Source organism: Panulirus ornatus, chromosome 36 (genome assembly GCF_036320965.1).
Source record: "Panulirus ornatus isolate Po-2019 chromosome 36, ASM3632096v1, whole genome shotgun sequence".
In the NCBI taxonomy this organism is placed as follows: Eukaryota; Metazoa; Arthropoda; class Malacostraca; order Decapoda; family Palinuridae; genus Panulirus; species Panulirus ornatus.
Genome location: NC_092259.1, coordinates 6,630,318 through 6,645,797, shown reverse-complemented (window position 1 = coordinate 6,645,797; position 15,480 = coordinate 6,630,318). Strand labels below are relative to the sequence as shown.

The following is a 15,480-nucleotide window of genomic DNA, read 5'->3' as shown; positions in this document are numbered from 1 at the left end:
AGTGATGGGTGATTTGAATGCAAAGGTGAGTAATGTGGCAGTTGAGGGAATAATTGGTGTACATTGGGTGTTCAGTGTTGTAAATGGAAATGGTGAAGAGCTTGTAGATTTATGTGCTAAAAAAGGACAGGTGATTGGGAATACCTGGTTTAAAAAGAGAGATATACATAAGTATACCTATGTAAGTAGGAGAGATGGCCAGAGAGTGTTATTGGATTATGTGTAAATGATAGGCGCGCGAAAGAGAGACTTTTGGATGTTAATGTGCTGAGAGGTGCAACTGGAGGGATGTCTGATCATTATCTTGTGGAGGCGAAGGTGAAGATCTGTAGAGGTTTTCAGAAAAGAAGAGAGAATGTTGGGGTGAAGAGAGTGATGAGAGTAAGTGAGCTTGGAAAGGAGACTTGTGTGAGGAAGTACCAGGAGAGACTGAGTACAGAATGGGAAAAGGTGAGAACAAAGGACGTAAGGGGAGTGGGCGAGGAATGGGATGTATTTAGGGAAGCAGTGATGGCTTGCGCAAAAGATGCTTGTGGCATGAGAAGTGTGGGAGGTGGGCAGATTAGAAAGGGTAGTGAGTGGTGGGATGAAGAAGTAAGATTATTAGTGAAAGAGAAGAGAGAGGCATTTGGACGATTTTTGCAGGGAAATAATGCAAATGAGTGGGAGATGTATAAAAGAAAGGGGCAGGAGGTCAAGAAAATGGTGCAAGAGGTGAAAAAGAGGGCAAATGAGAATTGGGGTGAGAGAGTATCATTAAATTTTAAGGGAGAATAAAAAGATGTTTTGAAGGAGGTAAATAAAGTGCGTAAGACAAGGGAACAAATGGGAACATTGGTGAAGGGGGCTAATGGGGTGGTGATAACAAGTAGTGGTGATGTGAGAAGGAGACGGAGTGAGTATTTTGAAGGTTTTTGAATGTGTTTGATGATAGAGTGGCAGATATAGGGTGTTTTGGTCGAGGTAGTGTGCAAAGTGAGAGAGTTAGGGAGAATGATTTGGTAAACAGAGAAGAGGTAGTAAAAGCTTTCTAGAAGATGAAAGCTGGCAAGGCAGCGGGTTTGGATGGTATTGCAGTGGAACTTATTAAAAAAGGGGATGACTGTATTGTTGACTGGTTGGTAAGGTTATTTAATGTATGTATGACTCATAGTGAGGTGCCTGAGGATTGGCGGAATGCGTAATGTCTCTTTGCATGCATAGTGCCATTGTACAAAGGCACAGGGGATAAAGGTGAGTGCTCAAATTACAGAGGTATAAGTTTATTGAGTATACCTGGGAAATAATATGGGAGGGTATTGATTGAGAGGATGTAGGCATGTACAGAGCATCAGATTGGGGAATAGCAGTGTGGTTTCAGAAGTGGTAGAGGATGTTTGGATCAGGTGTTTGCTTTGAAGAATGTTTGTGAGAAATACTTAGAAATGCAAATGGATTTGTATGTAGCATTTATGGATCTGGAGAAGGCATATGGTAGAGTTGATAGAGATGCTCTGTGGAAGGTATTAAGAATATATGGTGTGGGAGGCAAGTTGTTAGAAGCAGTGAAAAGTTTTTATCAAGGATGTAAGGCATGTAAACGAGTAGGAAGAGAAGAAAGTGACTGGTTCTCAGTGAATGTCGGTTTGCGGCAAGGGTGCATGATGTCTGCATGGTTGTTTAATTTGTTTATGGATGGGGTTGTTAGGGAGGTGAATGCAAGAGTTTTGGAGAGAGGGGCAAATATGCAGTCTGTTGTGGATGAGAGAGCTTGGGAAGTGAGTCAGTTGTTGTTTACTGATGATACAGCGCTGGTGGCTGATTCGGGTGAGAAACTGTAGGAGCTGGTGACTGAGGTTGGTAAAGTGTGCGAAAGAAGAAAGTGAGAGTAAATATAAATAAGAGCAAGGTTATTAGATACAGTAGGGTTGAGGGACAAGTCAACTGGGAGGTAAGTTTGAATGGAGAAAAACTGGAGGAAGTGAAGTGTTTTAGATATCTGGGAGTGGATTCGGCAGCGGATGGAACCATGGAAGCGGAAGTGAGTCACAGGGTGAGGGAGGGGGCGAAGGTTGTGGGAGTGTTGAAAAATGTGTGGAAGGCAAGAACATCATCTTGGAAAGAAACAAATAGGTATGCTTGAAGGAATAGTGTTTCCAACAATGTTATATGGTTGAGAGGCATGGGCTATAGATAGAATTGTGTGGAGGAGGGTGGATGTGTGGTGGAAATGAAATGTTTGAGGAAAATATTTTGTGTGAGGTGGTTTGATCGAGTAAGTAATGAAAGGGTAAGAGAGATGCGTGGTAATAAAAAGAGTGTGGTTGAGAGAGAGCAGAAGAGGGTGTTTTGAAATGGTTTGGTCACATGGAGAAAATGAGTGAGGAAAGATTGACAAAGAGGATATATGTGTCACAGGTGCAGGGAACGAGAAGTGGGAGACCAAATTGGAGGTGGAAAGATGGGGTGAAAATGATTTTGAGCAATCAGGGCCTGAACATGCAGGAGGGTGAAAGGCGTGCAAGGAAGCGTGAATTGGAACGATGTGGTATACCGGGGTCGACGTGCTGTCAATAGATTGAACCAGGGCATGTGAAGCGTCTTGGGCAAACCATGGAAGGTTTTGTGGGGCCTGGATGTGGAAAGGGAGCTGTGGTTTTGGTGCATTATACATGACAGCTAGAGACTGAGTGTGAGCGAATGTGGCTTTTGTTGTCTTTTCCTAGCACTACCTCACGCGCATGCAGGGGGAGAGGATTGTCATTTCATGTGTGGCTGGGTTGCAATGGGAATGAATAAAGGCAGCAAGTATGAATTATGTACATGTGTATGTAAGTATGTCTGTGTATGTATATATGTGTATACGTTGAGATGTATAGGTATGTATATGTGCGTGTTTGGACATGTATGTATATACATGTGTATGTGGGTGGGTTGGGCCATTCTCTCTTCTGTTTCCTTGCGCTACCTCGCTAACAAGGGAGACAGTGACAAAGTATGATAAGATATATATATATATATATATTATTATTATTATTTTGCTTTGTCGCTGTCTCCCGTATTTGCGAGGAGCGCAAGGAAACAGACAAAAGAAATGGCCCAACCCACCCCCTACACATGTATATACATACATGTCCACATGTGAGAAACTGCAGAAGCTGGTGACTGAGTTTGGTAAAGTGTGTGAAAGAAGAAAGTTAAGAGTAAATGTTAATAAGAGCAAGGTTATTAGGTACAGTAGGGTTGAGGGTCAAGTCATTTGGGAGGTAAGTTTGAATGGAGAAAAACTGGAGGAAGTAAAGTGTTTTAGATATCTGGGAGTGGATCTGGCAGCGGATGGAACCATGGAAGCGGAAGTGGGGAAGGGGGCGAAAATCCTGGGAGCCTTGAAGAATGTGTGGAAGTCGAGAACATTATCTCGGAAAGCAAAAATGGGTATGTTTGAAGGAATAGTGGTTCCAACAATGTTGTATGGTTGCGAGGCGTGGGATATGGATAGAGTTGTGCGCAGGAGGGTGGATGTGCTGGAAATGAGATGTTTGAGGACAGTATGTGGTGTGAGGTGCTTTGATCGAGTAAGTAATGTAAGGGTAAGAGAGATGTGTGGAAATAAAAAGAGCGTGGTTAAGAGAGCAGAAGAGGGTGTTTTGAAATGGTTTGGGCACATGGAGAGAATGAGTGAGGAACGATTGACCAAGAGGATATATGTGTCGGAGGTGGAGGGAACGAGGAGAAGTGGGAGACCAAATTGGAGGTGGAAAGATGGAGTGAAAAAGATTTTGAGTGATCGGGGCCTGAACATGCAGGAGGGTGAAAGGCGGGCAAGGAATAGAGTGAATTGGATCGATGTAGTATACCGGGGTCGACGTGCTGTCAGTGGATGGAATCAGGGCATGTGAAGCGTCTGGGGTAAACCATGGAAAGTTCTGTGGAGCCTGGATGTGGAAAGGGAGCTGTGGTTTCGGGCATTATTACATGACAGCTAGAGACTGAGTGTGAGCGAATGGGGCCTTTGTTGTCTTTTCTTGGCACTGCCTCGTGCACATGAAGGGGGAGGGGGATGTTATTCCATGTGTGGCAGGGTGGCGATGGGGGTGAGTAGGGGCAGACAGTGTGAATTGTGTGCATGTGTGTGTATGTGTGTGTCTGTGTGTGTATATATGTGTGTACGTTGGGATGTGTGGGTGTGTATGTTTGCGTGTGTGGACGTGTGTGTGTGTGTATGTGCATGTGTGCGGGGGGGTTGGGCCATTTCTTTCTTCTGTTTCCTTGTGCTACCTTGCAGGAGCGGGAGACAGGCAACAAAGCAAAATAATGATAATAATAATACATATATATATATATATATATTATTTCTTACATTTTTCATATGTATATATATGTATATATGTGTGTGTGTGTGTGTGTGTGTGTGTATGTGTGTGTATGTGCGTATGTATGTGAATGTATATATGTATGTATATATATATATATATATATATATATATATATATATATATATATATATATATATATATATATTTTTTTTTTTTTTTTTTCATACTATTCGCCATTTCCCGCGATAGCGAGGTAGCGTTAAGAACAGAGGACTGGGCCTTTGAGGGAATATCCTCACCTGGCCCCCTTCTCTGTTCCTTCTTTTGGAAAATTAAAAAAAGACGAGAGGAGAGGATTTCCAGCCCCCGCTCCCTTCCCTTTTAGTCGCCTTCTACGACACGCAGGGAATACGTGGGAAGTATTCTTTCTCCCCTATCCCCAGGGATATATATATATATATATATATATATATATTACAGAGGTATAAGTTTGTTGAGTATTCCTGGTAAATTATATGGGAGGGTATTGATTGAGAGGGTGAAGGCATGTACAGAGCATCAGATTGGGGAAGAGCAGTGCGGTTTCAGAAGTGGTAGAGGATGTGTGGATCAGGTGTTTGCTTTGAAGAATGTATGTGAGAAATACTTAGAAAAGCAAATGGATTTGTATGTAGCATTTATGGATCTGGAGAAGGCATATGATAGAGTTGATAGAGATGCTCTGTGGAAGGTATTAAGAATATATGGTGTGGGAGGCAAGTTGTTAGAAGCAGTGAAAAGTTTTTATCGAGGATGTAAGGCATGTGTACGTGTAGGAAGAGAGGAAAGTGATTGGTTCTCAGTGAATGTAGGCTTGCGGCAGGGGTGTGTGATGTCTCCATGGTTGTTTAATTTGTTTATGGATGGGGTTGTTAGGGAGGTGAATGCAAGAGTCTGGAAAGAGGGGCAAGTATGAAGTCTGTTGGGGATGAGAGAGCTTGGGAAGTGAGTCAGTTGTTGTTCGCTGATGATACAGCGCTGGTGGCTGATTCATGTGAGAAACTGCAGAAGCTGGTGACTGAGTTTGGTAAAGTGTGTGAAAGAAGAAAGTTAAGAGTAAATGTGAATAAGAGCAAGGTTATTAGGTACAGTAGGGTTGAGGGTCAAGTCAATTGGGAGGTGAGTTTGAATGGAGAAAAACTGGAGGAAGTGAAGTGTTTTAGATATCTGGGAGTGGATCTGGCAGCGGATGGAACCATGGAAGCGGAAGTGGATCATAGGGTGGGGAAGGGGGCGAAAATTCTGGGAGCCTTGAAGAATGTGTGGAAGTCGAGAACATTATCTCGGAAAGCAAAAATGGGTATGTTTGAAGGAATAGTGGTTCCAACAATGTTGTATGGTTGCGAGGCGTGGGCTATGGATAGAGTTGTGCGCAGGAGGATGGATGTGCTGGAAATGAGATGTTTGAGGACAATGTGTGGTGTGAGGTGGTTTGATCGAGTAAGTAACGTAAGGGTAAGAGAGATGTGTGGAAATAAAAAGAGCGTGGTTGAGAGAGCAGAAGAGGGTGTTTTGAAATGGTTTGGTCACGTGGAGACAATGAGTGAGGAAAGATTGACCAAGAGGATATACGTGTCGGAGGTGGAGGGAACGAGGAGAAGAGGGAGACCAAATTGGAGGTGGAAAGATGGAGTGAAAAAGATTTTGTGTGATCGGGGCCTGAACATGCAGGAGGGTGAAAGGAGGGCAAGGAATAGAGTGAATTGGAGCGATGTGGTATACCGGGGTTGACGTGCTGTCAGTGGATTGAATCAAGGCATGTGAAGCGTCTGGGGTAAACCATGGAAAGCTGTGTAGGTATGTATATTTGCGTGTGTGGACGTGTGTATGTACATGTGTATGGGGGGGGGGTTGGGCCATTTCTTTCGTCTGTTTCCTTGCGCTACCTCGCAAACGCGGGAGACAGCGACAAAGCAAAAAAATATATATATATATATATATATATATATATATATATATATATATATATTATCCCTGGGGATAGGGGTGAAAGAATACTTCCCACGCATTCCTCGCGTGTCGTAGAAGGCAACTAGAGGGGACGGGAGCAGGGGGCCAGAAATCCTCCCCTCCTTGTATTTTTTAACTTTCTAAAATGGGAATAGGGGAGAAAGAATACTTCCCACGTATTCCCTGCGTGTCGTAGAAGGCGACTAAAAGGGGAGGGAGCGGGTGGCTGGAAATCCTCCCCTCTCGTTTTTTTCAATTTTCCAAAAGAAGGAACAGAGAAGGGGGCCAGGTGAGGATGTTCCCTCAAAGGCCCATTCCTCTGTTCTTAACGCTACCTCGCTGACGTGGGAATGGCGAATAGTACGAAATAAAAAAAAAATGGGAAACAGAAGGAGGAGTCACGCGGGGAGTGTTCATCCTCCTCGAAGGCTCAGACTGGGGTGTCTAAATGTGTGTGGATGTAACCAAGATGTGAAAAAAGGAGAGATAGGTAGTATGTTTGAGGAAAGGAACCTGGATGTTTTGGCTCTGAGTGAAACGAAGCTCAAGGGTAAAGGGGAAGAGTGGTTTGGGAATGTCTTGGGAGTAAAGTCAGGGGTTAGTGAGAGGACAAGAGCAAGGGAAGGAGTAGCAGTACTCCTGAAACAGGAGTTGTGGGAGTATGTGATAGAATGTAAGAAAGTAAATTCTCGATTAATATGGGTAAAACTGAAAGTTGATGGAGAGAGATGGGTGATTATTGGTGCATATGCACCTGGGCATGGGAAGAAAGATCATGAGAGGCAAGTGTTTTGGGAGCAGCAGAATGAGTGTGTTAGTGGTTTTGATGCACGAGACCGGGTTATAGTGATGGGTGATTTGAATGCAAAAGTGAGTAATGTGGCAGTTGAGGGAATAATTGGTATACATGGGGTGTTCAGTGTTGTAAATGGAAATGGTGAAGAGCTTGTAGATTTATGTGCTGAAAAAGGACTGGTGACTGGGAATACCTGGTTTAAAAAGCGAGATATACATAAGTATACGTATGTAAGTAGGAGAGATGGCCAGAGAGCGTTATTGGATTACGTGTTAATTGACAGGCGCACGAAAGACAGACTTTTGGGTGTTAATGTGCTGAGAGGTGCAACTGGAGGGATGTCTGATCATTATCTTGTGGAGGCTAAGGTGAAGATTTGTATGGGTTTTCAGAAAAGAAGAGTGAATGTTGGGGTGTAGAGGGTGGTGAGAGTAAGTGAGCTTGGGAAGGAGACTTGTGTGAGGAAGTACCAGGAGAGACTGAGTACAGAATGGAAAAAGGTGAGAACAATGGAAGTAAGGGGAGTGGGGGAGGAATGGGATGTATTTAGGGAATCAGTGATGGATTGCGCAAAAGATGCTTGTGGCATGAGAAGAGTGGGAGGTGGGTTGATTAGAAAGGGTAGTGAGTGGTGGGATGAAGAAGTAAGATTATTAGTGAATGCCCAATGTTTGAGGACAATATGTGGTGTGAGGTGCTTTGATTGAGTAAGTAATGTAAGGGTAAGAGAGATGTGTGGAAATAAAAAGAGCGTGGTTAAGAGAGCAGAAGAGGGTGTTTTGAAATGGTTTGGGCACATGGAGAGAATGAGTGAGGAACGATTGACCAAGAGGATATATGTGTCGGAGGTGGAGGGAACGAGGAGAAGTGGGAGACCAAATTGGAGGTGGAAAGATGGAGTGAAAAAGATTTTGAGTGATCGGGGCCTGAACATGCAGGAGGGTGAAAGGCGGGCAAGGAATAGAGTGAATTGGATCGATGTGGTATACCGGGGTCGACGTGCTGTCAATGGATGGAATCAGGGCATGTGAAGCGTCTGGGGTAAACCATGGAAAGTTCTGTGGAGCCTGGATGTGGAAAGGGAGATGTGGTTTCGGGCATTATTACATGACAGCTAGAGATTGAGTGTGAGCGAATTCGGCATTTTTTTGTCTTTTCCTGGTGCTACCTCACCTTACTTCATTTTACACTTTATGCCTTCAAAGCATCTTGTACATCATCCTTCCACCTCTTGCTTGGGTTTCCCCTTTTTTTCCCCCTCTTCTGACATGTATATCCTCTTAACCATCCCCTCCATATGTCCAAACCATTTCAGCTCATCCTATTCAGCTCTTTCTTACATAGGTCACTTTAGTAATGCACCCATCTCTTATCCTTTCATTTCTTGTTCAATCAACCCTCCTCACACCACATATTGTTTCCAAACATTTCATTTCCAGCAATTCACTCTATCTTTTACATTTTTGTTGAAGACCCATGTCTCACTAATACAGCAATGACTGGACTACCATACCATCAGACTTACTCATCTTTGCCCTGAAAGACAGTGACCTATCTGTCCATACATTCTTTAGTGTGCTCAAGGTCTTTGCTTCCTCACCCACCTAGTGGCTCACTTCATCTCTTATGGTTCTGTTTGCTTCTGTATCCATTCCCAGGTGTTATAAACATTCCACAACCTCCATGTCCTCTCACTGTAAACTCACATTCCAAATAACCTGTTCTTTTCATGGGTGAACTTAATAACTTTGCTTTTATTCACATTGATTCTCAACTCTTTCCTTTGACACACTCCCCCAAAAACCAGACAGCAGCTTCTGTGCAGTTTTTCACAAGAATCTGCTACCAGTACTATATCATCAGCAAAAGACTTTCTTTGCTTCCTAGACCTCCTAGCCTGAGCTGACTGTATGGTTGTTCCTATATCCAAGATGCTTGCAATCACCTCCCTCACCACTCCATCCATAAGCAGATTAAACAACTATGATGACATCACTTAACCCTGCCCCAGACCCTTCTACCTCACCCTTCTCTCTACTTGCCTTATTCTCTGTGTAATAACTCCTCATTGCTTCTGGCAGTAATCATACACTGAAAAAACATAGACACTAGCCCAGAAATATTTATAATGGGTGAAGCTGGGCAGGGAATAAGTGTCAAACGACATGATTATCTTACAGCATCATATTTAAAACATAGCAACACAGAAGCTGTAATGATCAGTGGATAATCTTTATGGGTAGATTGTGAGTAAACCACAGTAATTGTTCAGATTATGCCCAAATATTATCCCAGTGGGAGCATGCCTCATTTATTTCCCATGCTAACTAGCTAAGTCATGTATTCAACAAATAGGAGATGAACAACTGTAATGCTCAGTGCATCTTTAGGTAATAATTGGCAGTCTTGAAATGTTGATATTTAGAATGAAGAAAGTTTTTGCAACATTCTGATAAAGAATACATTAATAGTTTTCTTGCTCATAATAATTGCAGAGTTTATGATTGATAATATTGCTGTATATTTTCTTCTTTTGAAGATGATCAAAGTGTTTGTTGTGGATTTGTGCCGTTTGCTGGAGTATGAAGTAACAGAAACAACATCACTATCTGAGGTTCAACAGTGGGTAGCTCAAGACAGTGGTGTTGCCATAGAGGATCAACGGCCACTCCTTCCCCGAGGCCAGCCTCCTGACTCTTCTCGACCAGCCATCCAGTGCTGGGCTCCACCAGTAAGCTTGAATAAACTGATTTATTGTTCTTGTTAAGGTAGTACTTTTACCATCTGTCTGTCATTCTATGATTTGTTTAACCTTTCTTAGTGTAGAACCTTAAGACTTTATCTTTATATCTGTACATTTTTGTTCTTAGTTTCATTCACATCAGTCAAATTCTGTCAGAGAGAATTCTGAACATATTTTTAGTTCTTTGATAAATAGGAAATATAGAATGTTAGAGTTAAGTTAGTTGCTGGTTACTGTTATTCATTTTGTAAGAGATGCTCTGTGAAAGGTATTAAGAATACATGGTGTGGGAGGCAAGTTGTTAGAAGCAGTGAAAAGTTTTTATCGAGGATGTAAGGCATGTGTAAAAGTAGGAAGAGAGGAAAGTGATTGGTTCTCAGTAAATATCAGTTTGCAGCAGGGGTGCGTGATGTCTCCATGGTTGTTTAATTTGTTTATGGATGGGGTTGTTAGGGAGGCAAATGCAAGAGTTTTGGAGAGAGGGTCAAGTATGCAGTCTGTTGTGGATGAGAAAGCTTTGGAAGTGAGTCAGTTGTTGTTCGCTGATGATACAGCGCTGGTGGCTGATTCAGGTGAGAAACTGCAGAAGCTGGTGACTGAGTTTGGTAAAGTGTGTAAAAGAAGAAAGCTGAGAGTAAATGTGAATAAGAGCAAGGTTATTAGGTACAGTAGGGTGAGGGACAAGTCATTTGGGAGGTAAGTTTGAATGGAGAAAAACTGGGGAAGTGAAGTGTTTTTGATATCTGGGAGTGGATTTGGCAGCAGGTGGAACCATGGAAGCGGAAGTGAGTCGTAGGGTGGGGGAGGGGGCGAAAGTTCTAGGAGCATTGAAAAATGTGTGGAAGCGAGAACGTTATCTCGAAAAGCAAAAATGGATGTGTTTCAAGGAATAGTGGTTCCGACAATGTTATATGGTTGCGAGGCATGGGCTATAGATAGAGTTGTGCAGAGGAGGGTGGATGTGCTGGAAATGAGATGTTTGAGGACAATATGTGGTGTGAGGTGGTTTGATCGAGTAAGTAATTAAAGGGTAAGAGAGATGTGTGGTAATAAAAAGAGTGTGACTGAGAGAGCAAAAGAGGGTGTTTTGAAATGGTTTGGTCACATGGAGAGAATGAGTGAGGGAAGATTAACAAATAGGATATATGTGTCAGAGGAGAAGGGAATGAGAAGTGGGAGACCAAATTGGAGGTGGAAAGATGGAGTGAAAGAGATTTTGAGTGATTGGGGCCTGAACATGCAGGAGGGTGAAAGGCATGCAAGGTGCAAGGAATAGAGTGAATTGGAACGATATGGTATACCGGGATCGACGTGCTGTCACTGTATTGAACCAGGGCATGTGAAGCGTCTGGGGTAAACCATGGCAAGTTTTGTGGGGCCTGGATGTGGAAAGGGAGCTGTGGTTTCGGTGCATTAAATATGACAGCTAGAGACTGAGTGTGAACGAATGTGGCCCTTGTTGTCTTTTCCTAGTGCCTAGAGACTAAGTGTGAATGAATGTGGCCTTTGTTGTCTTTTCCTAGTGCTACATTCATGCACATGCTGGGGGAGGGGGTTGTCATTTCATGTGTGGCGGGGTGGCAACGGGAATGAATAAGGGCAGACAAAATGAATTATGTACATGTGTATATATGTATATGTCTGTGTGTATATATATATGTATATGTTGAGATGTATAGGTATGCTTATCTGCGTGTGTGTATATACATGTGTATGTGGGTGGGTTGGGCCATTCTTTCGTCTGTTTCCTTGCGCTACCTCACTAATGCAGGAGACAGCGACAAAGTATAATAGATAAAATAAATGATTGTTAAATGTAAACAAAAATGGTGATTAGGAAAAAGAAAATATTCCTTCCTCTGTAGGATGCTTATTATGAGTAAGGGATATAATACACACCATTAAAGCCCACATTATCATTTAATGATTGCTGTTATATTTTTATGTGTTACTATCTGATATTTCATCATGTTTAGTCTTTTTCTTCTTCCTGACTTTGATGAATTTCCTTGTTAGTATGTGTTGAAGCAACTCGTTTTTGTAATGGATTCATATTTTGTAGGGCAGACATAAAGCTGCTGTTTCTCATATCTGTGAGTAGGATTCTTCAGCAAACATTCTGAGTGTCTACTGTTGCACACTGCATCCTAGATAGGGAATTTAGATAATGTTCTCTCATTGCACATTATCATTCACTTATTGCTGTTTGAATTATGTGTTGTTTCCCAATTTTAACCATTCTCTGCAGCTTTCATTGGCCTTTTTGTGATGCAACCACATATTTTGCTAAAATATTAATGTAATCTCTTTATTGTACTTGTTGATACTTGCTTGCCTTCAATCCATTCCCGGCACCACCCCACCCCACAGGAAACAGCATCGCTACCCCCTGCTTCAGCGAGGCAGCGCCAGGAAAACAGACAAAAAAAAGGCCACATTCGTTCACACCTGGTCTCTAGCTGTCATGTGTAATGTGCTGAAACCCACAGCTCCCAATCCACATCCAGGCCCTGAAAACTTTCCATGGTTTACCCTAGACGTTTCACGCGCCCTGGTTCAGTCCACTGACAGCATGTTGACCCTGGTATACCTTGTCGTTCCAGTTCACTCTTTTCCTTGCATGTCGCTCACCCTCCTGTATGTTTAGGCCCCGATCGCTCAAAATCTTTTTCACTCCATCCCTCCATCTCCAATTTGGTCTACCGCTTCTTGTACCCTCCACCTCCACACATTCTTCATTGCTCCCAGAACCTTGGCCCCCTTCCCCACCCTGTGACTCACTTCTGCGTCCATGGTTCCATTTGCTGCTAACTCCCAGATATCTAAAGCACCTCACCTCCTCCTGTTTTTCTCCATTCAAACTTACATCCCAACTAACTTGTCCCTCAACCCTGCTGAACCTAATAACCTTGCTCTTATTCACATTTACTCTCAACTCTCCTTTCACACACTTTTTTTTTAACTCAGTCACCAACTTTTGCAGTTTCTCACTTGAATCAGCCACCAATGTGTATCATCAGCTAACAACAACTGACTCACTTCCCTGGCCCTCCCATTCAAACAGACTGCATACTTGCCCCTCTTTCCAAAACTCTTGCATTTACCACACTAACCATACCATCCATTAACAAATTAAACAGCTATGGAAATATCACACACCCCTACTGCAGACTGACCTTCACTGGGAACCAGTCATTTTCCTCTCTTCCTACTTGTACACATACCATACATACATGATAAAAAGTTTTCACTGCTTCTGTGAGCTTCCCTCCATGCCATATACTCTTAAGACCTTCCACAAAGCATCTCTGTCAACCCTATCATATGCCTTCTCCAGATCCATAAGTGCTACATACAAAGCAATCTGTTTTTCAAAGTATTTCTCACACATTCTCCAAAGCAGACACCTGATCCACACATCCTCTACCACTCCTGAAACCACACTGCCCCTCCTCAATCTGATGCTCTGTACATGCCTTCACCCTTGCAATCAATACCCTCCCATACAATTTCCCAGGAATACTCAACAAACTTATCCCCCCGTAGTTTGAACACTTGCCTTAGTCTCCTTTGCCTTTGTACAGTGCCATTATACATGCAACTGCCAATCCTCAGGCACTTCACCATGATCCATACATAAAATGAATATCCTTACCGAACAGTCAACAACACAGTCGTCCTCTTTCTTAGTAAATTCATCTGCAATACCATCAAAACCTGCCACCTTGCTGGATTTCATCTTCCGCAAGTTTTTCACCACCTCTTCTCTCTTAACCAAATAATTCTCCCTAACCCTCTCTCTTTGCACACCACCCTGACCAAAACAACCTACACCTGCCACTCAATAATCACACACATTAAACAAACCTTCAAAATACTCACTCCATCTTCTCACTTCATCACTACCTGTTATCATTTCCCTCCTGCCCCCTTCACTGGTGTTCCCATTTGTTCTCATCTTATGCACATTATTTACCTGGAAACTAAAAGCATGAAATTCTTCAGCAAATGTTCTGATTGTCTGCACTTTGCATCATAGATAGGGAATTTAGAACTTTTTCTTAAAATGCATATTATCATTCAGTTATTGCTGTTTGTTGTATGTTGTTCCCTGTTCCTCAGTTTTAACCGTTCTTTGTGGCTTTCATAGGCCATATGGTATGATGCAACCATTTATTTCATTATAGTGTAAATTTCTTTAGTGTATAATTCTTTTCATACTTATTCTGTTGCATGCTGTAACGGTGTAGTGCCAGGAACAGACAAAGAACAACCATTGTTCACATCCATTCTCTAGCTGTTTTGTATAATGCTCTGAAACCAGAGCATTGTACATGACTGGTAAAGGTTAGATGTGAGCAAATTGGGTTGTTCTTTGTCTATTTTACTAATATTAGTTTATTTATTATTACCCTAGGACCCCTTTCCAAGAAAGGGTCCCGGTATTACCAGGAACCTCCTATCCATAGACTTCATCAGCCTAAGGTTGCATTACTTCCTGTAGTAGTTTTCCTAGACTGCTTATAGAGTAGTGAGGGGATGTCTTTTAATGGTCTGTGGGGCTTGACTGCGTATGGGGAGCTCGAGTTTTGATGTGTTAAACATGATAGCTGAAGAGTGGATGTGAGTGAGTAACTTCATTATTTGTTCCTGACACTACTTCACAGTGGCAGGGAATAATTACAAGCTTGAAAGAAAAAGCCCAGGACCCCTTTTATGAGGCAGCTGCAGTTTTAAGGCTGTGCTCTACTCCATGCAGGAAATGAAATCTTGACAAGACTATGCTTCTTTCCATTGTTGATGATGATACACCCTTGCCCTTTGACCCAGGAGTCCAGGAATGCCTATGAAACAAAATTTGGCTTGTGTATTAGAATATTAAAGGCTTTTCTTACTTTTTCAGTTTCAATATTCTGCTAAAGCCACAGTTAAAAGGTTCAATAGTCAAAGTTTTTGTAGATGTGAACATTTAAGCTAATTTTTTGTTTCAGGATGAAGATGAATGGTTGTTATACATCTTTGCGGAAGGTATGACACGACCACAAGTGCCACCCCACTTTCCCCCTTTGGTGGAAGCAATGTTACGTGAGCCTAGAACAACTGTGGATTACCAGACTCAGCGAAGGATGTGGGCACATGCCATCTTTTTCCTCCACCGTGAGGCTCGACTTCTTACACTCCTGACTCAGGCTCAGAAAGTGTCAATGTTAGTTTGGATATTTTATGTAAATAATTTACTGTGAAAAGAAATACATCAGTTGCTCTAACATTTTTAATCCTTGGCATGTTGGGGGACCTAGACTAATATCCCTAGATACTAACTGTATGATTCTTAATTAAACATTTATACTGTGAATTATTAATAAAACTAAAACCTTTAAAAACAGTCGAGATTCAGTGATTACGTTGATAATGTGACCTTGTAAAATACTCTTTTAGAATTATATTGTTTTGATTAATGCAAACAGATCCCTAGTTTTATATTGAAGGTATGTTCCAGTAAAATGCCTCATAAGTGAAAAATTGTATACTGTAGTGGAACCAGTTTTACCATAGATTACAGTGGGATAAATTTAGGGAGGGGTACATGTGTGAGGGAGATTGCTTACCATCATATGCTCTTAAATACTAAAATCAAGAAACATGCAGTACTGTAC

At 42.2% G+C, this 15,480-nt stretch overlaps 1 protein-coding gene across 1 annotated transcript in view; it reads left to right on the top strand.

Moving 5' to 3' along the window:
• IKKbeta (I-kappaB kinase beta) overlaps positions 1 to 15,480 on the top strand; it is a 65,820-nt gene that overhangs the window by 25,432 nt on the left and 24,908 nt on the right. Inside the window, exons 8-9 of the mRNA XM_071683241.1 lie at positions 9,620 to 9,811; positions 14,815 to 15,029. Of these exons, the coding sequence (XP_071539342.1) occupies positions 9,620 to 9,811; positions 14,815 to 15,029 (407 nt within the window). The remainder of the gene's footprint in view (positions 1 to 9,619; positions 9,812 to 14,814; positions 15,030 to 15,480) is intronic.